The following is a 23,862-nucleotide window of genomic DNA, read 5'->3' on the forward strand; positions in this document are numbered from 1 at the left end:
GTAGCATAATACTTTCGTCGCGCACTTAAGGATTAGAGATGCTGTGTGATCATTGGAAACATCTTGATTTGAATCTGCTTACAACGCAGCGCCGCGCGCCGAGGCGGACCCATTTCCCAGGAACCCGTGCATTTCATCCTGAGATTTCAACAAGGTACCTTAAAAGTATGCAAGGACTGGGGTGCGGATCTAGCAAGCAGCTTCGAGTTCGAGGTACTCTACTCGTTCTAAAAGAATCAGAATGAGCAGCGCACTGTTCTTCTTTACATCTCATCATGGCAAAGATCGCTGAGGCCAATTGAACGCAGCCGTGCGAGAAAGTGCAAGTCCGCACGCACGCTGTCCTGGATGTTTGGTCCTTCGAGGTGAGTGGAAGAATGAAGAATTGCCCTATAACATATTCATCCGGCCAAATCTGGTGCCGAGACTTGCCCATTGGGTCTTTCCACTCGAGCAGGCCCCCAGAGACCATGATCCTCTTTATGGCTTCTTGCTATACAGTAGAGCCGAATTCATTGGCACTCTCTTACACGTATTTGACGGCCTGACTCCGCTGTTGAACACAAGCGCTGGGTGTTATGGTATAGAGCTATTCGGCGTTGCGCTTAATCGATGGCACGATATCTGTGTCCGAGACCAAGGATCATTGACATGCAGATGACACTTTTCGGGACGCCTCGCTATGCTCAACAACCCATATTTACAAACGCTGATGCTTTTTAAATTCCATCGAGTTCATGACCCATTGCCACATTATCAGTCATCGCTGAAGGTCTTCTCCCCAAGGTCCACCTTTCCCACACTCCATATCTCTCTTTCATCTTCTCGTTCGTCATTAGACAGTCCCAGTCCACCTTGACCACCCTCGGCCTCTTTCCGTTCCCTTGCTTGCGTACCTAGTCTTACTGCCACTCTTTTGAAATAGTCGGTCATACTCCTCTTCGTCGTAGGGTTCATTCCTACCCCAACATCTGCCATATATTTGTCGAACACTGTGGTTTCGCTCTCCACGACCGAAAATATTGATAGGAAAGCAGCCTCGGCAGCTAGCTTGACCGGGATCACTGGATCGCGGACGCTGGCAAATATTGGGGGTGCGAGGACTGGAAGGCTTGGGCTCATGAGATCGTAGTTCGTACGGCTAACTGTACGAATGACAACAAGAGATAGGCGTCGAGTGTCAACTGGGCCTCCGGGTGCAATGGCTGCAGCTAGAGCTTCGATAACAGCTTTGCTTGATTCGAGGTTAGAAACTCTCCTTAGCGTAAGCAGGTACTTTCCTGCGGCGAGGACGCAATTATCGGAGATGAAAGTCTGTAAAACCATTAGCTAGGCTTTTCTGCGGTAGAAATACCGAGGACTCACGTTTTTGCTTCGAATACCATGGCAGACGATATTGGGAGTTTCTGAAGGGAAGTCCTCAGTCAGTGTGGCGGGCGATTCAAGAAGTACCGAGTTGAGATTCAACGCTGTGGCATTGCTCATGTGAATACTCAGCACACGCGTCTTGATTAGACTAGAGGCGTCGAATGTCACTGGAAGGCTCTTGACAAGAGCTCCAAATAGCCTTGCATGGGTGATGATCATCGAATCATCAGCGTGGCTTGTATCACCATCGATGAGTCCCAGGATCGAACTGCGGGAAGCCTCGCTCATAATGGCTCCGGCTTTGCTGACGACCTCATACAACGCTTTGAGCATCGCATTCTGTACGCCTGGGTCTTGTGTCTTAGAGCCAGTCACTAGCTCTGCGATCAACGGATCGATGCGAGGTGTCATTGTGATAAGGGTTCCGAGTGCTTTTGCCGCTCTCGATCTGAGCACCTCGCTGGAGGTATCAGCCAAAGATTTGGCGAAAGTGCGTTGAAGCTGTGGCAAGAAGGGCTTCAAGAAAGTCGGAATCTTCTCCAAGAGATTGTTCAATGTTAGCAAAATAGCAGCTTTGACATCAACCGAGCGCTCCGAAACCACCCTAATAAGCGGTCCTGTTATCTGCGTGACAAATGGCTTGAGCGAGTCAGCGTTTGTACGATCGATTATATCCGAGATAGCCAAGGCTGCGTGGGTACGCTGGTCGGCGGTACCATTCATGAGACCCTGTAAGAAGATTGGAAGGATCGCATTGATGCCTTTTGGCAGCAAGAAGCCAGGTAAATTATGACCAGGCACTCCCACTTGTTGTAGAATTTGGTGTGTTGAGAAAACCAGAGCCTCCATCTCTTCCTTTTTGAGGCGCTTTGTAAGCTCTGAAAGGGCAAGCCAAGCCGCCTTGATAACCTCTGTGTCTGAGTCGTCGAAAGATATGAGCAGGACGCGGATGAGATCTTGGTGGTAGCGGGAGAAATCGATGTCAGACTTGGCAAAGAAGTTGCTCAGTCGGACATTGACGCTTGCACGTTTGCGGTGATCATTGTTCTTGGCCAATGCAAGCAGCACGCTCATTGCAGTATTCAGCCCGTCGTATTCATCCATCGATATTAAGATAGAATCGAATGAATCTCCGAGCTCAGATCGTAGTGCATCGTCCTTGCAGACGATAATGTTATCCATTAGAGCATTTAGGATAGCAGGTAATCTTCTTGTCATGGCTGACCCGGCAACTTCCGAAAGGGAAGCTATTGCCTTTGCATTAAATGAAGAGATCGGCGAGACCAGTAGCGTTGGTACTAGATTTGGTAGAATTATATTTGATCGGGTGTTATCCGTGAGCAGAGTCAACAATGCGGAGAGGGCAGTGTCGGCCTCGCCCTCTGTGCGGAGCAGATTCAGGAGGTATGGTAGGACCTGGTCGACAGCCCTCTTTCCAAGTATCCTTTGCAACGAATCGAATGCTTCTGCGGCTGCTTCTCGCACCTCATTGTCAGAATCCACAAGCGCAACGCGCACCACAGATATCAGAGTCTTCTCATACTCTTCAAGCGCTTCTTCGGAAGCAGAAGAGATGATTTCCTTGAGTGCTATGCAGATTCCTTGCTTGCTGTCCGTATCGTTGGATGTTTGGAGGCCTTCCTCGAGCGTAGGAAGTAAACTTGCTAAGACCCCCTCTCCGGCCTTTCTGATAAGTTCACCTAAAGCGTTGCCGGCAATGACCTTCTGCTCCATATTTGAACTTGCAAGACGTCGGATGAGGAGTGGCGTAAGTGTTGGAATAAGCTCCTTGAGAGTCCGAGGAGTTGCAACAAGGGCCTTCCAGACGTTGATAGCAGCAGTTCGAACCAGACCTGAAGTGTCGCAGCGGCAAATGTAGAGAGATGAGAGGATCTTGTTCCGCTTGTCTTCCCCAAGGACTTCAAGCAGAGACTGCCCAGCTTCTGCAGCACCTTCCTCTTCTTCATCTTGTTCCGTCTTGCCAGTTATGCCGGTCAAATTGAAGAGGAGGTCACCGACTAATTCAACGGAACTCAGGCGTATGCGATAACTATCGTCTGCAAGCCCTCGATCAAGCTCAGGGAGGAGGAGGTCAATAGCTTTGGTGGCAAAGTTCTTGACGAGCAGTCTGCCTGCTCTAAGGGATGTCTCTCTGATCGATTCAATTTCATCTGCCAAGCCGGACAGGATGGGAGGAATGATCTTGCTCAAGTAAGAAGCAAAGCTGTTCCCGAAGCAAGCTGGCAAGTAGATGAATAAGGACATGAAGCCTTCCCGTACTGTAGGTTTTGCGCTGGCAACATTTTGGAGGATTGTTGGTAAGGTCTCTTCGAGTCGCCCTGTGCCAAGACCAGCAAGAACTTCACTTAGTGCTTGAGCGGAGCCCAATCTGTCTCCAGCACCTGTGTCAGACTTCAACGTAGACATAAGACTGGGGATCAAGTCGGGTAGCGAATCTTCGCCAAGTTTCTCCACTAAAGACCCTAGCGCTTTGGAAGCGGTGGCGCGCGTAGCGGGGACTGGATCAACTACTGCGAGCTTCAAGCCAGCGACAAGAATGGGAAGGTGGGGCGTGACATCCTTTCGCTCAGTCAAATGTGCTAAGCTCCCAATGATTTGTGCTGACTTTCGCTTAGTAGCGGATCTGTCTCCCAGACCCCTTTCGAGTATACGAACAATAAGAGCCAAAGAGGGCGAGTCGAGGTAATGTATGAATGAGACCTTGATGAGGGCGTCTAGTGCTTCGTCGGTATGCTTGGTAGGATCACTTAACGCCTTGAGCAGGATGTTGACCAGTCCCTTGACTTCTGGATTACTAATGACCTCGCCGAACCGTTGTAGACTCCTATTGGCCGACAACCTGACTTCCTTGTGGCTGTCACTCAAAACGCCAGTCAAAGGTGGTATAATCTCTGGGAGACTCAGGGCCAATTGTTGCGGATCGAGATACGCCATGGCGCCTAGCAAGTCACAGGCACCTTTCTTGCTTCTCCATTGCGACTCTTCAAGTCCTTCCAGTAGCGTTGGGAGAACGATTTTGACTCCATACGAGCTGAGATTCGCAAAGCAGGTTTTCGAGGTATCCAAACAGGCTTCACGTACATCAGCAGTGGTGTCGCCAAAACTGGCGAGTAGCTGTGGGACGATCTGAATGATGTATGGTTCGAAAGTCCGGCCAAGGACCAAAGCCAGAAGCTCATACGCGAACAGTGCGCCTTGTCGATGGTTCTGGTCCTTCTTGTTGTCGATGGCAACATTAAGCGTAGACATGATCCGAAATTCGCGTAGAGAAGAGACCCCTTTGCCTTTCACTATCCCTGCAAGACCGTATGCACCACCCCTCCGTGCAGCGTATTTCTTGGACTGTAATAACTGGTCTAGCGCAGACTGGATGTATTCCGAGGTTTTGTGGTTAGATGTTTGCACCAATGCCGGAAGACAGCCAGCAACAGCATACTGAACGGTCTCTGATGGTGTCTTGAGTGTGGTAAGAAGCCGTTGCACAACTTTGGGTACTCGATCGTCACCATTCCGAAGATGGCGAGCAAGCGCACCGTACAGGATGACCACAGCCTCACTCACGAGGTCAGACGAGTCAGGATTTGCATCAGATTCATCGAGGGCTAGTTCGAATTTTCGCATGAGCTCTTCTACTTGAGCAGCTCCATGTAATCCAATTATTGTTGTCGCTGCCTCGATCATCTCGTCCCTTACCGTCGCATTTTGGTCGCCAACCGCGCGATCCTGGATCAAGAAATCGACAAACGGAACCAAATTGACAAAATTTGGGGCCAACGCCCTGAATGAGAGCGCAATACCACTCCGGTTCTCCCATGGATCAGAAAGATTGCTCTTCTTTGGCATTCCGAATGCATCCCGTTCTGGTAATGGCGGTTTAGCCAATTCGCGATATTGGTCCTCCAGCTGGTCTACAACTCGACCAAATGTGCTGTGGTCCTGGCCAACAGCCCCTGCCAATGCTCGTGATGCGGCGCGTCGTTGCTGTTGATCCTGACTAGCGAGATAAGGTACCATTTTGAACACGTGTTCTGGTTCCGCTTCTAGTCCATTCTCTTGCCAGATAAGGTGGCCAAGCTCGACATTTTCATCCAAATCATCGTGGCATGCCAACCAGATCTCGTCATAGTAGTCAGCTTCAGTCAGATCGATATGATCTCTAATGGCTTGTAAGACCGCAGTTCTGACTGAGATTTGGGGCACTACACCCCCTTTTAGCAGGATTGCGACATCTTCTGGGGTGGCGTTCTCTGAAACCGCTCGGCATACATCCGATAAAGTGTCTTTGATGATTTTGTAATGTTGTGAGAACCGCTGCATTGACTGGATTAAAAGACTCAGAAGTTGGTCACGCGGAAGCTGCCTGTCTGTGACTGTTTTTACAGTCAGTGTGTAATTCAGCCCCAGCGAAAGTAGAACACAGTTTGTCAGGAGCGAGGAGTTAGGAAACCCAACAACAGGCAAAGATCGAAACTTACACGCATCTGCATGGAACGACAGGATTTCCAATGCTAGTGTGATCTGTTCATCGGCTTCATCCCATGCTGTGCGAGCAATGCCGCTCTGTTGGAGTACAGCAAAGATCAATGGCAACACGTAGACCAGAGACATGCTGTCAAAGGGGCGTTGCTCGCTCGCAAAGCGAAGGCGGTACAGCAACCTGGTAACAAGATCTCCTAAAGGTTCTACCACAAGCTCCTTCGGAAGGGTAGACGATCCTAGTGCTCGAAGCGTTGCAATCCCGATGAATGGCCTCAGAGACCCAAGTCTGGAGGACACGAAGCGAGAGCACTCCAGATAAGTCTCGTCTGCAGCGGGGCCTACTAGACGACCTGCGCCAGCAGCGATGACATTGACTAAAGCTTGCAAAGCTTGGCTCAACCACAGTCCCGGGTCAATTGGCGGCCCAATGGCAAGTGCGCGTACAATCCCAATTCCATTCCGAAGTCTTGACTCCAATTTATGTACATCTGTTCTTATGGCAGCCTCTTTCGTTAGTTGAGCCTGGACTTTGGCCTTCTCTTCTGGCGTGAGCTTGCGGTCTTGGCCTCTTTTCTGTGCAACTTGACTTCGTATTTCGTCCTCCCATTTCATTGTATCGTAGTCTTTTATGTTTTTGTCGAAAGCATAGCTTTGGGCTTTGGGGCTAAGAACGTCCACAAAAGCGGTCCCTTCCCGTGTTCGAGCTATTGCAATCTCTGTCGGACCACACTGTTCCAGCTCGTCGGTGGGTAGGTAGCCATTGATTATGCCAATAAGAGCTGGAGTGATTGTTTCAGGAGCCACGAATGCCAATTCGGCAGCAGTGTTGTAGGCTGCTAGCTTAACCGTGGGAGAGGGTGCAGGACCTCCAATAGGTGTCAAACAGCGGTCAACCATTTGCAAGCATTTCGTGGCTTCGGTGCGGGCAATGGTGCCTGGATCCTGGCCCACTCTCAAGCACGTGTCAATCCAATGTACTTGCGGCAGTATCTCTGGACGACAAAGGACAAGCATATTGATAAGTTGAGTCTTCATTGAATCATAATCTTGCAGCTTTGTATCTTTCTTCAGGGGGCAAATAGACCGTACTGCTAGGAATAACAGGGAAGTGCCGTTCTTTGCTAAAACCGCCGCGTTATCCTTCTCTGATAGCTCCGTTTGCCGTTGCCAGCTCCAAAGCCCCTGAATTACCATCTGCGAGATCAATCTACTCCGTTGTGACCAGACATCGGTCAGGGCAGTCATTGCTTCGTTCCTCGCAGTAGGAATGCCAGCTGCCGCGATGAGATACAGAAAAGTCTGTGTCCAGGCATCCTTTGTATCCGCAGGTACCTTTTCAAGTTCATTCGAGCAAGCCACCAAAGCGCGAATTACCCACGAAAGATCTTCGTGGCTTGACAGCTTTGTATACACTCGTTGGTTGAGGAGGAAAGATGCTTGAGAAAGAGCCCGGTCGTAGACCTTAGCTTTGCGTAATGAGTTCCTGATGGCCTCACTCCCAATGATTCGTAACATGATTGGGCATAAGGCGGTAGTTGTGAAAGCAGCTACGGCCAGTGGCCCTGCGACAATAGGGCTTTGCGCGACCTCATCGAAGATCTGCAACAGCTTCGGGGCTATACTCTCCACAAAGTAGACAACGGTTGGGGGGACTTTGAGGGCCTGTTCTGATGCGTGAAGGCTACCGCCCGCTACCTTCCATAAAACATCCCCAGCACTTAAGGTCCAAATCTTCCTGACACCTGGCTTCTTGTCACTCAAGCCCTTAGTAAAGGCATCCTCTACGTCCTTTGCGTGTTCTCTCTTGAAACTATCCGATGAAGAATGTAGGACCATCTGAGCATATTGAGTCGTCAAGGCAGCAACCTCGGCAGCCAAGGCGGTCTCATTAGGTTCTTTGCCTGCTGACTTAGCAATGGTTCGGCAGATCGACTCTGATTTTGATGAAACGTATGGTATTTGAGCCAGCATACGCGCTTGCACTAGACGTTGCTCCACCACAGTAACCTTAGAGAATGATGCCGATAGGTCATCTGCGATCTTCTCCGAGAAAAATCTCTTGTTGAGCACGACTCATGAGGGCTGCAAACGCTGAAGAAGCTCCGTCACGGACTGCTGCAGTTTGAGACTTGGTGTTGGCTAGCAACGGTTTGAGCAAATGGTCCGCTATGATCTCGGCCAAGTCCACCTCAGGAGGCAAAGAACGGGCCATGGGTGGTACCAGACCTTGCACGACTTCCGGCGCTCTCAGAAGGGCTTTCTCGAGTGTAGGTATAATTTCCTTGCGTAGTTCCGCAGCTGTGGTAAAATTCTCGAAGAAGTCGTTCAAGGCACAGGCAATTTGTGACGGTACAGCTGTTCTAGATCCAAGGATCTCCCGTACGTAGAAAGCATAGTATTGGTCTTTGCCCAGGATAGGCTTGCTCTTGCGTGCACATACTCCAGCTATAACGCCTAACAGGACCGCTGTCCGGCTCCCAAGTGGTTGGTCTTTGGCTGTAAGTTGCCTGACAATCGCAGAGATCTTGGCTTCATCCCCAAGGAGATTTCGGACGGCACGCCTTGCAACCACGATAGCAGAGCGTTTGACAGTTTCCTTGCCTGAAGAGAGGCACACCTCCAATACCCTGGCGAATGACAGACATAGTTGTGGATCGGACTTTTCCCATGCTCTTGACAATATTATGGATCCCCACTCTACTAAAACAAAGGCGTTAGAGGCAGCTAGCCCAGGCTTTGCCGTTTCTCTGCGATACCAATCTATAATTGCTGGAAGAGTAGAGGAATAATCGCTATTGTCGAGGAAAGCTTGGAGACATGATTGAACCGCACGGCGCGAAATGCGATCATTATAGTAGGGATAGGTCAGGAAAAGGATGTCGACGGCCTCAGCACAGGAGTGCTGCAATAGTTCTGTGAACTGTCAGCTACCTCAGCGAATGTTCTTTCACGGCTCTTACCTGACTGTACAATCTGTTGATGGAGGTTTGCCAGCCCATTCCCACGCTTTTTCGTGGAACTTGAGAGCAGTGCATCACGTAGGTGGCTGAGGCTGGTACTCTTGCTATCTTGACTTGCGTCTCCCATGACTTCGAGGACGCGAATCCATGAGCGAGTCGAAGGATCAATGTAATTACGTTTTTAACGGTATCACTTCAGCACAAAAAATATCCGATATATTATGGGTAGGACAAAATGCCAAGCATATGGGGGTCGAGAGGGCAAATATCTGAACTCAAGTCTCCGAGTACTATCAACAGCGGGAGGAGAGTCCAGCCATTCAGAATTCACTTCCAGTCTTCCACAGTATCACTATCCACGACTACGCCTTAAGGCTAGTTGAATGGCGCCCAACAAGAAGAAAAAGAAGCCTGCGAGCAATCCAGCGCGTGGGTTTGCTACAACATCCACAGCTTCAAAGTCGAAATACGATGAACCTAAGGAGATCGAAGGCGGTGTGCGGCTGGGTATCGTAGATGCGAATGCCCCTTCTACAGCTGCTGAAGACGGCATGCGAGCGGAGTATTCTTCAAGTAGAGAGCCCGAGAAGGCGCTATACGAGCTAACCCCCGAGGAGCTTGAGTCACAGCTCGAAGATTCTGGTCTTCAGCTTCTCGTCGAAAGTCACGGAGAGAAGACGAAGAAGGATATCTCTAGACAGTATTCAAGACTTCAGACAGAGAAACGTTTGCTGCGTTCACAAGCAGAGCACCTCGGCATTCGTCAATGGCTACCTCCAGAGATAATGCAAATTATCACAGACTTACTGCAAGCACAAGAAGACAACAACGGACATCTATCTGCAAATCTTGACAGTAACAAAGCAACTATGGGTCTCTCCGAGGACGACCTGCTGATCAAGTTATGGGCATTGAAAAGACTCCTTCCACTGCTGGGTTTTCCTGAGCAAAGGACGGATCTGGCGCTTTGCCACTTACTAACAACGATGAATAAATCAGGCTCACAGAGTCTATCTTCAGGCAAAGAGTCAATTTGGGGCCTCGACGAATGCCTTGCTTGGTTGGCTTTGGATTCCGAGCCGGCAGATTTACCCAGGTTTGACGCTCGCGAAGGGCAGTCCCATTATTCAAATGACCAACAACGGTCCGGAGTAATGACTAATACACCGGCAACTACCCCTACAGACTCGAGGCCTGAATCCCCTCTCAGCAAAGAATATCCTTCGCAGCAATCTCGAACTCCTGATGAAGATAGCTCTGTCTCTTCTGCAAGCGACTCAGACAGTGATGTAGAGCCAGAACATCTGGTGACAAAGTATCTACAGTTACAATCGCGCTTACATGAGATCAGCCCTGAATTGACTGAGATTGATGCCAGACGGCAGCGGCGGGGCAAGGGTAAGCAGTCCGTCGTTAATGGCAATACGGACTCTGCAAGTAAGCGGAGAACCGAGCGTCTCACGGCTAAGATCCACAAGATCAGGTCGGATCTCTTGTTCGACGAGGACAAAGCCAATAGCAAATGGGCAGAGATCCATATCGACCTTATGCAAGAGGCTGCGGAGCGCAAAAGGCTTGGTATAAGGAATGACGCAGAGCAACAGAAAGTTATGCCAACTGTACAAAGCAATGCAAAACTTGCAGAATCCAAGGATGGCGATGATGACACGGATGGCATGCTTGGCGGGTTCTTTACCAGCCTTCCAGACACGGCAACGGACCCAGCGACTGGTTTGAGCATTATGAGTACTGTAACTCAAGAAGGCGATAACGTGGAAATCAGAGACTTTGGAAAATGGACTGGCATGAGCCCTCGTAGGGTCTTAGAGGAAGCATGCAAAGCACGGTGGGACTTCCACATTGTATCGCTGACAGTGTTTGCTGACGTTAGACAGAGATTCTGCCTCCCAAGTCACCTACAAGCCGATATCTGCAACCTCCTTTTCGAATCGACATCTCGTCGAGGTGAGATGGTCGCGAATGCAAGATCCCACGATTGCAATGTCTATTGAAAAACTCATCTGCCAAAGCGATGCTCGTTCCGTAAAGATTGAGATGGTGGCGGTTTCTTGCCCGACTGGGGCCCAATCAGAGGCATATATCTCAACTGTCGCCATGTTCCTGGTATTTGCTTCGTCTCAAAAAGAGGAAAAGGTGCATCTGCGCTTGCCATCAACCTGGAGAGACCTCTGGAAAGAGTTATCTCAGTTGAAGAAAGACCAAGACGAAGCAGCCGATCGCCAGGTCTTACGCGAGCTCCGCAGTATGATAGCTGAGCACGGCCAGGCGGATAAGAATTTGGACGAACAGAGTAACGGCATTTCATTAAAGACTCTCAACAAGGAGCCCAAAGCTGCGGACTGGCGTCAGATGCAAGGAGACAGCTTCTCACCTCCCGCAGTCCGATCTGACGACATCAAAGCATTATGGGCATCGAAGCTATCCACATCTTCTTACCAGCACATGCTCACCTCTCGCATGAGCTTGCCAATATGGAATTTCAAAGATGACCTTATGGATGCCATAAGAGATAATCAAGTGGTGATCATATGTGGTGAGACAGGCTGCGGAAAAAGTACGCAGGTGCCAGCTTTCATACTAGAGCATGAGCTTTTAGGCGGGCGTCCCTGCAAAGTCTACTGCACCGAGCCTCGACGAATCTCTGCCATTTCTTTGGCACGACGTGTGAGCGAAGAGCTTGGAGAACGGAAGGGCGATGTCGGCACCTTTCGATCGCTTGTTGGGTTTGCTATAAGACTGGAAAGCAAATTCAACCCGCAGACGAGGCTTGTGTATGCGACTACTGGGATTGTGATGCGTATGCTGGAGAGGTCAGATGACCTCGGAGACATCACACATCTTGTTCTTGACGAAGTGCACGAGAGGAGCATCGACAGCGACTTCCTCTTGATAGTCCTTCGGAAGCTGCTGGAGAGGCGATCAGACCTCAAGGTCGTTCTCATGTCAGCTACCGTCAATGCAGAGCGTTTCTCGGATTATCTGGGCGGAGCACCCATTATGAACGTGCCTGGGCGCACCTTCCCCGTCGACACGAAATATTTAGAGGATGCAGTGGAAGTCACGAACTTCAACGCCGACTCGGGATCTCATGGTGGTGCTGAGGCTGTGGAAATCGATGACGACGACGCAGCGAAAGTTCCATCCCAGATTGCTGATCTCCAAGGATACAGCCCAAAGACTCTAAGCACATTGGCAAAACTCGACGAATATCGCGTCAGCTACAGTCTCATAGTCCGGCTTCTTGAAACGATCGCTACCTCTGAGTTTTACTTCCCTTACAGCAAGGCGATCTTAGTATTCCTGCCTGGCATGGCAGAAATCAGGCGACTTAACGACATGCTCGCCGGCCACCGCACATTCACAACTGGATGGTACATCTACGCTTTACACTCTACGATTGCTACAGATGAGCAGGAACGAGCCTTTCTCGTCCCTCCACCAGGAGTTCGCAAGATCGTTCTCGCTACGAATATCGCAGAAACTGGTATCACCATTCCTGATGTTACTTGCGTGATTGACACAGGGAAGCATAAGGAGATGAGGTATATTAGTCTCTGACCAACGTTTACTCGACGCTGACGGTGATCAAGATTTGATGAGCGGCGGCAGCTTTCCAGATTGATTGAAGCATTCATCTCCCGAGCTAACGCAAAACAACGACGTGGACGAGCAGGTCGGGTCCAGAAAGGCCTTTGCTTTCATCTCTTCACCAAGAATCGCCATGACAACATCGTAAGTGGAGTCTCAACATCCACAGCGCTATTCTGACATTTGAGCAGATGCCTGGAGAACAAACCCCTGAAATGCTTAGGCTTTCCCTACAAGACCTAGTTTTACGCGTCAAGATCTGCAAGCTTGGCGGCATTGAACAGACACTCTCAGAAGCCCTCGATCCTCCCTCCTTGAAGAACATCAGACGCGCGATAGATTCTCTTGTCGATGTCAAAGCCCTTACAGCTGCAGAAGATCTGACGCCTCTGGGGCGGCAGCTTGCAAGACTGCCGCTCGATGTGTTTCTGGGCAAGCTGCTCTTACTTGGTACCATTTTCGGATGCCTCGATGCAATGCTCACCATAGCTGCCATCCTTTCCTCCAAGTCACCTTTCTCAGTACCTATGGGTACTATATCGCAAGCAGATACGGCACGGCAAGCTTTCAAGAAGGGGGACTCTGATCTTCTTACAGTCTACAACACTTACTGCGCATGGCGACGAGTGTGCGGCGGCTCGACCGCAATGTCCGAACAACAATTCTGCCAGAGGAACTTTCTGAGTCAGCAGACATTATCCAATATTGAAGATACGAAGTCGCAGCTTACTGCCTCTTTGGTGGACGCTGGATTCGTAATCCTGAACGAGGCTGAGAAAGGATGCCTCAACAAGGTCCGATATTGGTCCAGGCTCCGAAGCTTCGTCGAACTACCTGATCGCTACAGCAGCAATAACAAGAACGACCTCATTCTCAACTCCGTCATCGCTTGGAGCTTCTACCCCAAGCTCCTCAGACGAGAAGGCAAAGGTTGGAAGAACATCGCGAACAACCAGACGGTCAGCTTGCATCCCACGTCCGTCAACAAAGGTGCCGAGCGCCCGCCGCAATGGCTGTCATTCTACCACATCATGCAATCGAGCAACAAGTTCTACAACGCCCATGAGACGAGTCCAGTAGAGAGTTTTGCGGTTGCTCTCGTCTGCGGTGAAGCGGAGTTCAAGATGTACTCGGGGGTGATAGTGGTGGATGGCAATCGGATTCGCTTTGCCCTGGATGAGTGGAAGACGTTCTTGGCCCTCAAAGTTTTGCGTGGTCAGATCAGGCAGATAATGACACAGGCGTTTCGCAGTCCTGGACGTGGGTTGTCGGCGCAGCAGCAGGCGTGGCTAGATGTGTGGCAAAAGATCTTCTCGGATTCTAAAGTAAGGGCTTGATATTAAGCTCATATCTACCAGTTCTCGTGTTATATACTTAGCGTGTCCGGGGCAAGAAGTCACTCCGTTTTCTAATTTGTCGGACCTTGGACAAGTGACGGCTCTCAAGAGCCAATGATGTTCACCTCCAGCCGCTCAAAGTTGCTAAGTCAGTACTGCTGATCTTTTAGCATCCTGAATTTCCCTACAACTTCTGCGATAAATCTAGGAAATCTACTCTTCTAGCAAACCATACTAATTGAATGTACTGACATGTCAGCCTCGCTTCTTTCGCCCTTCGAATGCCTACTCGCTGGCGTAAAGCAGCCAATCTCAGTGAACATCCGGTTGTACCACCCGGCCTACTCCCCCGCCTTTCCTACCACCTACCTTCACTCCTTCCTTCCTCTAGTGTCCAAGCTCTCTTTACGACGCGTATCCCCAATAACGAAAGCCTGGGTCGACTCTGCGGATCCTTCGGTCTTCTCAAACCTCAGTCTCCTTTTTCCCCTCAACATCTTCTCGACCGAAGAACTGTCAGCCCTCCACAACATCTCCCCACAATGTGAACACCTCACCGTCACCGTGGCGCAATATACTCCGGTACCCAGACGTAACGACGTTACCCCCCTGCCATCTTTCCCCCGCTTGGAACACCTCGACCTCACCGCCCCGGATGATGACCCTTTTCAGGGTCTCCTCTCCTTCCGCCTCGCGCTCCAATGTGCACACATACCGCTCCTCACCCGCCTCACAATCAACAACCTCTCTTTCTCCGGCATCCAAGCCCTCCGCTGGGGCAGCTTCACCTCCTTCGGCGATGCCGGCTGGACGGGCAAGAACGTGTGGCACGGGTTGAAAGAGCTCGATGTCAAAGTCGTGCGCCGGCACGACGACAAGACGCATGAGAAAGAGCACCACTTCAACCACGAAGCAGCACAGTGGGACACGGAGCCCGTCAAGGCCCGAAGACGCGTCGAAGAAGATTGGCGCACCTGCACCCGGGTGCTGCACGATTGGCTCCACTCCTTCGCCGCTGACGGACAGCTGCACACGTTCAGGTTCGAATGGGTCGACGGCGAAGGACCGAATCCTTTCCTCCTGGATGAATATGCCTCCGTTGAGGGGAAGAAGGAGTGGTTCAGCGCGCCTCGCATTCGCTGGACTGGGCTCAGAGAGCTGTGGCTTGGGAACATGATCGTTTCGTTGATGGATGTACGGCTGATGAAGGAGAGAATGCGCGGGTTGGAAAGGCTCGTGGTGCGGTCTGAATGTCTGAATCACGGCCTTGAGGGCATAACATTTGCCGCGGATGGGAAGATGTGGGTCGAACTCCTCGTGGAAGGTCACCGCATGGGATTGTGGTCGGAAGTGAAGCACGGTCTCTCGTCGGCAGGAGCGAGGGGGGTTGTTACAGGGAGAGTCTGTTGTCCGAGGATAGAGCGTCGATGGTGCTGCCTTTCATGCTGGATGTTTCGCCGGAAGATGAGACGTGTTTGGGATTAGCTAGCTCTTCTGCTTCCACACCCGTCTAGCGGTGTTCTGTCGGCCAGCTACAACTATCTTGCGGAAAACCAACCTCACTGAGTATTATGGAGGTACCTTAGTACTTGTATATCCATGCTACTTGCTCATGACTCGAAACACGCCCCCACCTACTCAGCCCATGACTCGGACAGTGCTAACTTTTTCACCGCTTCTCAACGTCCACTCTACGTATATTGATATTTACGCGCACCGAGTGTTATCCTGACCTGGAGACCCTTCGTCTGAGTGGGATGGGAAATATTGGATACGTAAGGACCATAGATATGTATGAATAGGACTTTCATAGCGAAGGGCCTCACTCCTTTGCGGACACGAATTCATTGGAAAGAATTGCATTGATTGAGTAAAATTTGCGCTATGGAATTTATAGTACACTATCCTGAAGAGCGGATTCGCTCGACGATGGGGTATTGAATTGGATTTTGACGATAATGAAGCCTAATTGGGGAAAACGTAACCACTCATGCGTCAAGGTCTGGCAGAAGTTATATTAACCTCGAGATGGGGACAATCTAGCCAGGACCTGCACAAGAAAGTAATCGATCCAATGGCTGCGAACCGATAAGTAATTATGCTGGTGTGTATGATGGGGTATTAATGGAGGCTGAAGTGCCTGTATCCGAAGGTAAAAGATCGGCGAGGAATCGAAATTGCTGTCGTATGTGCGGAGAAGAATCAGTATTACTGCTTGCCGTCAAGGGCCCGAGAGAGGACTAGTTGTGGCGGCTGTGCTTGAGAGGGGATTCATCGGACTCATCGCCACGCTTTGTCTTAGAGATGCGCCATTCATGTGGCATCAGAAGACGACCAGTGACAGCATCTCGTGGTCGGATTCCGCCGATGGGACTGCCATCGTCATTGTCTGATGGGTCATGTGAATGTCCAAAAGCGTTATCTGTGTCCCACATGTCAGGCTCGTAAGGGTTGGAAGTCATACGAATAGCCTTCCGGTGTGTGCTTGGCTGAGTTCTGGATGCTTGAGCTGAGTGATCGATCCAGTCGCCGTCATCTGAGACGCGGTCCATGGCTTTAAGACCTGACAAGCGCTTGGATGGACGACTGTCGTTCTCACGCTCTTGAGAGGTACTAGCTTCTGAGGTTTGGCATGGCGAAAGGGAAGCGGAGGGACATTCGAGACCTGAGCGACGACGGTGGCCACTTCGTGGGCTGCTCAATGTGTTGGAGAAGACGAATTTCAGATCGAAGTCGTCGGGCTGCCCGGCAGCACAGCTGCGAGTGCAGTGCTGATATATGTTCTCTCGATGGAACACCTTGCAGCGGTCACTGGCGTACAGAATCTCTTCTGTGATGTTCGGTCCAGAAGTATATGCTTGATGGTATGCATACGGGAAGGTTATCACCATCTCGCCCTGGTGCTGGACCACTTCTGTACAGTTGACGTCATAGAATGACAGGGTCGCATGTGGCACGTACATTGGCTGGTGTGCAACAAATTGGCTGCACGTCGGAGGCTTTGGAGGTCGACCGAGTAGATTTCCACTGTCCTGTGTGATGTGCACGAATTCTTCAAGCTTTGCATGGTGCTCTGGTAGGGTCACTGTCAAGATTCTGGGAGCACCAGAGTGATGGTAATTGAGCGAGTAAGCGGCATACTTATTCGTCTGCAGCGGAGACAGTGGACCGGGACCATCAGCGATATGGAAGACAGACATGTTGATGCCTGATTGAGTCGATCGAGAAGATGCGAAGCGGTTGCCAAGGAAGTCCTCAATGTTTGGATTTTTGCAGTTCAGAGCAGCTCGCAGAATAGGAGTCGCTATCAAGGAACAGTCAGCAGCTATTCCTTTGTGGAAAGTTCTCATGAGAAGGTAATGGATCAAAGAGAGTGTGTCATACCTGGCTCGTTCAAAGCGCACAACACGGCTACGTCCTGCTCCTCGCTATGCCGAATCATTCTCCTCTCTTCATATGGCTTAAGCACATGATTCTCTTTCCAGACATCATTGCGACTGATAGCTTCTGGGCTAATCGCGCGCTTCTTGATGACCCCATCTTTGTCCCGTTGAATCATATGCAACCATTCATCGGCTCCTAAGGAAGTTGAGTCATCTGTTGTGAGCATATCGTAAATCTTGGAAGGCTCTGCCGTCGCATCTTGATTCAAGCTTATGCTGACTTTCATGGTCTTGATGACAGGCGATTCGGGTAACTCACTTCTTCTTGGAGAGAAGACCGGCGATAGGCTGTGGGAGGGTCAGAGCTAGATTGTTGAAGGATAGAGACCCGCCGAAAGGAGACTTACAGTTCGGAAGGTACGATGACCTTGACAACGCCCATCTTGCGACCGGCTATCTCCTCGACGTCTTTCAAGAAGCGGCCAAAATCCGAGAAAGCAGCCGCTGTCGGGGTGAAGACGTGCAAGCCTTTCTCCATGCGAAAAGCACCTTGGTGGCCTTCCGGAATGTCTGCTGTGGCATGGTATGCCGGCTTTTTGCGACCTTGTGCATCCGTCTCATGCTGTGATGGATGTGGGTTGTATCGAGGCGAGCTCACGAGCTCATGGATTCTCGCTATGCCCAAAATAAAGTCAGCAAGCTAATCTACAGAAGGGGGCTGCGGTGGTAGGCAGGTAAATAGCCAGATCGCTTAACTTTAGCGCCCGGAAGAGAAGAGTACTAGAGTTGACTGACCTTTCTGATTATCCCACGTCAGCCACGCCAACTCGCCTGCCAATTCACCTGCCAAATTCTGATCCCGCAGGCTTCCATCCCTAGATTTCATTCCCTGCCTAAGCATTGTTGGACTTGTTGACATCAGCTGAGGATGGCTCCGACGATTTGTTTTGATATAACTCGACGGATCCTCCTCTTCGTCTGCTTCCTCGTCCTGAAAGTTCACCTCCTTCCTATACTCCTGCTGCCTCTGGTACGAAGATGGCCCAAGGTTGCTACTATCTTCAGCATAAAATGCCTTGGTCCCTTTTTCAGCACCTCTAAGCTCGGCGAGCATGAGCGAACCGAGGTTCAGGTTCTTCCTAGGCGTTGGAGGCTTGTTCTTCACAAAGTCTAAAAGGCTTTTGCGTGCGCTGCGTGTCAAGCGTACCTTAGGCCGATCGTCCTTCAAACCGGAGAGCGTTTCTATTTCAGCCTCGGACTCTGGCTGTGGAGACTGGTTGTGTGCCTCAATCTCGCGGAGCATCAGTGGTTCACGCCGCAGCTTCGATGATGCTGGCTTCGACGAACGCGCAGTCCTGGGCTGGAGGTGTTTTTGCTCAGATTCTGAGTCAGACCCTGGAGCTTCGTTGTAGTCCTCGAGCTCGCGAAGCATCTTCAAAGTGCGCTTTGGCTTTGGCATTGCTGACTGCGAACAACCTGTAGTGAATGACTGGATCGTCTCTGGCGCAGGCTCTGACTCAGGCTCTGGGGACTCGTTGTGTGGCTCAAGTTCACGGAGCATCCTGGATTTGAGCTTTGGCTTTCGTACTGTTGGTTGCGCGGAAAGAGCACCGTTGAGCTGCACATCGATTGACGTCGCAGCATACGAGAGTACTTGAGAAGTACTTGGTACTTGGGAATCTTGCTGGATTTCGCTCACTGCATCTTGGGCAGCGGCGAAATCGGATTCGATGTTTTGCTGGACTTGGCTAAGACTCGGCTTGTGGATGTTCTGTTGGTGGGAACCGTGGTCTATTCGTTGAACCTCGCGATCCAGCTGTACACCAGAGGATGACCAAACTCGTGATTGCTCTCGGTCTAGGTTTGGGAGACGTTCCTGTGGCTGCTGAAGAAGCAAAGGCATACTTCCTGAGCTAGGTCCACCGTGGTGTCCATCTCTGCAACCTTGTAAGCTTCTACTATGTGGGATGCAGAGAAAAGACTTACGAGAGATTCATCGCGTCTTCTCTAAGATTCGAGTCTACTCTCTGGTAGAGAAAACCCCCAATCTCCACAGTTCTGCACATCGTGTCAGTCCATGTAGGCTATCCTTCTTCCAAACACAGCATGGTGTTACCTCGGAATCTCGACATTTCTGGGTGTCAAAGCGCCGGTAAATCTTGGAGAGAAATCACCAATACTTGAAAGATTCACTGCTTCCTGTGGGACAGCTCTGGTGAGCGATGGAGAGGGCAAGAGGCGAAGTTCTCCAGATTCAAGGGTCCTGCGTCTTATCAGTCCATGTGGGTTCTTCCTCTCCCAGAGACGGCACAGTACTACCTTGGGAATTCTGCTGGCTCCAATCTCAAAGGCCTCGCGGACATTGAAAACGAGAATTTATGGTCTGGGAAACCTATTGCGTCGGGTGTGACAGCACTAGTGAAAATCGGAGAGGGAACTTCAGGGCGAGATTCGTCGGGCAGCGGATTCTCGGAAGACTGTTTCGCTCTCCCAAATCCGGTAGGTCGTAGCATGGCTTGGGCTCTGTCAGCGAGATCACCGGTATGGTAATCGACGTAGCCAAGAAGAAGACATGGAAAGAGAGCGACCTACTTGTCCCTGGTCCTCGAATCACTTTCTTCTTCCCTTCTTCTTATAACTCACTGCCGAGGAAGCTCTGTCTGAGATTACCGTTGCTCTTCTGTTCCTGGGACCTGTTGCACGGGATAAAACATAAGAATCTTTGACCTGCAGCAAGCTGTTGGTCGAGAGGGAAGACGAACAGTAGAGGTTAGGTGGTGAAAGACTTGCTGTGATTGATCCTGGATGAGTGTTCGAACTCAGTTGTTCCAAAGTGAATTGACAAGTGAGCTCAGCTTGCTCCCTCAGCTTCACTCCTTCGAGCCCGTCCTCCCGCTGCCAATCCTCAAGGTCCCTCGAAGGGAAGCTGCTGCTTATAGGTAGGGACTGTGGTCAACAAATGGGAGGGACAGTGTAAGACTGCGTGGTGGCGGAATGAGTGGTTCAGAGGGAAGTCCTCCCGTCTTGTGATGTTGAGTGCGCATTTGTTTATGCTTGGCGCGTCTCGCTTAGCAAGATCTTCCATGGTTTTGCCGGCCGGCATGTTCTCTGCACGCTGGTGCATAGTACAAGATTCTTGCATAAGTCTTAGGGAAGTGATGAAACTGATGTCTTGACGTTTTACCGCACTGGTACAGAATCAGTGATATTATTCTACATTGCTTATTTGTCTCTTTTCTTTGCTTTTGCTCTTCTAGAAGCTCATGGCGATCAGTGTAGTCCATCAAGAGAGGTTTCCTTCCTAGCAGCAGAGTTTGCGTCAAGATTTGCCTATGTTCGAGACTTGTTGTAGCATTGAGAATGCCATTACTTGGATTAACCTCGTTTCTCTAGATTCATATCCCTTGTGATTGAACGCAGCTATTCGGAAAAGTGTTGAGCAATCTTGTTTTTCTATCCCCTATGTCTCACGGTCTATACCGCCGCTACTTTCAAAGCCTCTCAGCTTGTGTTAATATCGTTTTCTCAATATCAAATAGCCAAAGGTTTCCCATTCGATTATCCTCGGAGAATTCCTGGCCTCTAGACGTTCTCTAACATGAATGTTCTCACAAATCTCCTGGGCACAGCGTTTTGATACTGCTCAACATGACGTTCTACATCTAGATCTCGAGGGCTCACAGCAGAAGGTCACCGAGCAATTAAGCATTCCCAGTACCATACAGTGAATCCTGTATGCACTAGCCAAACCTCATAATTTCTAACGCTACCAAGTAAAACATCTTCTAGCGGTTAGTTGATTAAGCTACATCATGTTCTCTTTGGATTGACTCCCTTCCCTAAAATTCCCCGTAGATCTATTACCCCTGGCTCAACACTTTCAGTATGCCTGTCGCCGAATCACATCCACTTAGGCCTGCTTCCACGTCTCATTGTCCGGGACTATGCCCTTGCATATGACTGCTCGTTTCCCAAATTCTGCCCTTCCATGTGTACTTTCATGCATCCTCTTTGCCAGACAGTCGAACTCTAATCTTCCACCTTGTACAAGAGTGTTGAGATTTGCTGCTGCACCTATATTATAGCTACCCCTCATAGTGGTAAATAGAGTGGCAAATAGGAGTATAGTAGCCCCTCAGCACTCCCATAGATAATCATCATCCTCTTTCCAACAAAGAGCCTTCACTTCCCACGTAAAACAGAGAAATGTAGCCTGGTCCTCCGTGTGCCGCCATTCTCTCAGCGCCAACAAAGTCTCCCATGTTCCTCAAACCCCCTGTCCCCTAGCGTAGGTCTCAACTTCATAACCTGAGCTCTTATACCCTCAGTTCAAGCCCCATTCTTGGCTTCTCCGTTCGTGTCATCCTTCTCTTCGGCTGCCTCTCCCAGCTTTAGCATCCTTGCCACTTTCATCTGTCCGTCTGTAAACCCTAGTAGCGTGGCAGATTCCCTCTATCACGCACAAGTGTTCCTGACGCTCCAAGCAACGGTGAGTCCTCATTCCCATCTGCTGTGACTTTGGAGCCTCCCACCAGCAATGAGGTTTGAAGGTGGGGTATTGGAGTGAAAGTACTAGGTTCCAAGGATAGCCGTTGTGTCGAGGCTCGGAGTGGGGTCATTTGCAGGCAGATGTGCCGGAGGTGGAGCTTGTAGTAGAAGGAGGATCTGACATAATTTGGAAGGACGTCGGCTCTCGAGAGGTTCTTCGAGGAGGACTACTATGATGGATTATGTTAGTCATGTTTCAGTCTTAGTATAGTGATATAGATCCAGTGAGACGTGAAAAGAGTCGTCTGAATTCACTTCGAGAGGTGCTGGCTTGGACGATTCATACCACTGCGTGTATGAGGCAGGGAAGAAATTTAGGCGTGGATGAAGAAGGTAGGCAATGCATACTCAGGGATCAGTCATGTGCAGTGCATTCCTGCACCTTCGGGTTTCCTTGGAATTTTTTGGTACTTGTTGCCGTGGCTGTTCATTGCCTTAATGTATACATCACTCTGTATACCTAGTGCTCCAGAACAGGGCGTTGTGCCGTTCCCTTTTCTTCATAGCTCAGATGTGAACGAGTCAAAGATCAAGCTGGAGATTTTTGATGCTTACTTTATCTAAAGATACCGATTTTTTTGATGCTTACCTACTTTATCTAAAGAAACTGATCAAGAGAGGGACAGAGTCCATCGATCATGAAGAGTAAATTTGTTTGTAAGTCTGTCTAGAAGATGCTGGTCTCGGATTGACATAATACTGGGAAACATCACGTAAGAGGAAGAAGGAACGTATCGTTCTGTCCACCAGATTCAGAAACCATCGCTTCTCGTCATCACTCTACAACTTGTGGTCCGCTCCGTGAGATTTCCAGTATCCGCAGCTCCATTCCTTATCCATCGCCACGGTCACGCTCGTCGATCTACCATCTCCCATTGGTTGTCCCCGTTGACAGACTGCCTCACGAAGGTCTCTTTCTCCTGCGCTTGATAGAGGTCAACATCGGTAACCTGCAACGCGAGGAAGTCGTAAATAGGGACCGTCGTCCTATGCCGGTATCGCTTGGCAGGCCTGATGTACTGATTTCATGAGGCGGCGTAGCCATGTTGAGTCTCAGATAGGAGGGGAGAAACAAAGATCACACGGTTGGCATTGGTAACAATTATATCAAACCATGTCAGCAAGTGGGAAAGTTTGGAGTAGCTAAGAGTGTAGGGCATGACTTATGCTCCAGCACCTGACGAGTTCGCCCAGTTCAAGACAAGGACCTTCTTCGTAGTTGGGGAACTATTCTGGAAGTCATCTACCATCTTTCTTACCACGCGACCGGAACTTGCCGTCAAACCGTAGTTTGGGATACCCTCAGCGTTTACAGCAGAGCGATGTTGTCTTAGATTGTCGAATTGGCGAACATGAGAACTTGTTCCTCCTCCCTTGAACGAATGAGATCGATGATATTTGCTACTATATCTGGTGTCTTGGGCTGCCTGCTCCAGAAGCTTTCTTGGGCCTGTGTAGCGTGCACTGGCTTGGCATGTGTCTGGAAAGTCGATCACTGAGTTGTATAGATCGTTCGTGTCGTCGTCGGAAACGCTGTCAATGTCTTGGACATCCCCATCTAATCGCATCACGAGCGGGCTACAGATCTTGGTCTATCACTTAATCAGTCATTTCCAGGTCGTTGTCCAACATGTCGTTGATGGCTTGGAGATTGTTGCTAGCAATGGATTTACTTGTCTGATTGGCGGCGGTAACTATGAGTCGTACGTTCTTCGTGAAGACATAAGCGCGAGTTTTGAAAGGCACTCTTCAACTGACTTGCTGCTTCTCATATTCACCTTGATGCGTCTCTATCGTTGATAGTCGTTCTTGTTGAGACTTCCGCGGATAAGCCTTACATCTATAGACCAAAGTAGCTGCTGGAACCCATATTTTCCGCTTCCTGCATCGATCCGAGGAAAAACGAGTTAAATTAGGGACTGCATTTGATTCACCAATCCCCACATTGTTCTATAAAAGTCAGTATCTAGGGTGACTTCTGAGAGATCATGAGGCTCACCTGGCGAACGAATCGGTCTTTCCATTGCTGCGTATGAGCTTGTCTGCCTATATGCCAGACAGCGAAGTGAGAAAAACCAAGCGCGCCAAATTGTTCAGCATCTGTATTACGTTAGGTTAAGGATCGAGGACAGCACAAAGTCAGCTCGGACCAGGGAA

General features: G+C 50.0%; 6 protein-coding genes across 6 annotated transcripts; 2 read left to right on the plus strand and 4 right to left on the minus strand.

Annotated features, from left to right (window-relative positions):
- Positions 1-756: 756 nt before the first annotated feature.
- Positions 757-7,839, minus strand: HO173_009674 (uncharacterized protein; the record flags this gene model as incomplete). The annotated part of the gene is made up of 3 exons (XM_037311563.1): positions 757-1,314; positions 1,366-5,759; positions 5,865-7,839. The coding sequence occupies 3 exons, from the start codon at positions 7,837-7,839 to the stop codon at positions 757-759; spliced, it is 6,927 nt and encodes a 2,308-aa protein (XP_037161510.1).
- A 58-nt stretch (positions 7,840-7,897) lies between these two features.
- HO173_009675 (uncharacterized protein) lies at positions 7,898-8,955 on the minus strand (the record flags this gene model as incomplete). The annotated part of the gene is made up of 2 exons (XM_037311564.1): positions 7,898-8,781; positions 8,829-8,955. The coding sequence occupies 2 exons, from the start codon at positions 8,953-8,955 to the stop codon at positions 7,898-7,900; spliced, it is 1,011 nt and encodes a 336-aa protein (XP_037161511.1).
- A 256-nt stretch (positions 8,956-9,211) lies between these two features.
- Positions 9,212-13,774, plus strand: HO173_009676 (uncharacterized protein; the record flags this gene model as incomplete). The annotated part of the gene is made up of 4 exons (XM_037311565.1): positions 9,212-10,674; positions 10,724-12,391; positions 12,440-12,581; positions 12,629-13,774. The coding sequence occupies 4 exons, from the start codon at positions 9,212-9,214 to the stop codon at positions 13,772-13,774; spliced, it is 4,419 nt and encodes a 1,472-aa protein (XP_037161512.1).
- Positions 13,775-14,026: 252 nt separating this feature from the next.
- HO173_009677 (uncharacterized protein) lies at positions 14,027-15,259 on the plus strand (the record flags this gene model as incomplete). The annotated part of the gene is made up of 1 exon (XM_037311566.1): positions 14,027-15,259. The coding sequence occupies one exon, from the start codon at positions 14,027-14,029 to the stop codon at positions 15,257-15,259; it is 1,233 nt and encodes a 410-aa protein (XP_037161513.1).
- A 755-nt stretch (positions 15,260-16,014) lies between these two features.
- Positions 16,015-19,670, minus strand: HO173_009678 (uncharacterized protein; the record flags this gene model as incomplete). The annotated part of the gene is made up of 7 exons (XM_037311567.1): positions 16,015-17,078; positions 17,159-17,505; positions 17,565-17,832; positions 17,953-19,094; positions 19,144-19,215; positions 19,274-19,420; positions 19,477-19,670. The coding sequence occupies 7 exons, from the start codon at positions 19,668-19,670 to the stop codon at positions 16,015-16,017; spliced, it is 3,234 nt and encodes a 1,077-aa protein (XP_037161514.1).
- Positions 19,671-22,848: 3,178 nt separating this feature from the next.
- HO173_009679 (uncharacterized protein) lies at positions 22,849-23,273 on the minus strand (the record flags this gene model as incomplete). Its single annotated transcript, XM_037311568.1, has 2 exons — positions 22,849-22,932; positions 22,983-23,273. 2 exons carry the CDS (start codon positions 23,271-23,273, stop codon positions 22,849-22,851), a joined length of 375 nt encoding a protein of 124 aa, XP_037161515.1.
- Between the last annotated feature and the right edge of the window lie 589 nt (positions 23,274-23,862).

This window comes from Letharia columbiana (genome assembly GCF_014066305.1).
Source record: "Letharia columbiana isolate WasteWater2 chromosome Unknown Sc0000042_s0, whole genome shotgun sequence".
In the NCBI taxonomy this organism is placed as follows: Eukaryota; Fungi; Ascomycota; class Lecanoromycetes; order Lecanorales; family Parmeliaceae; genus Letharia; species Letharia columbiana.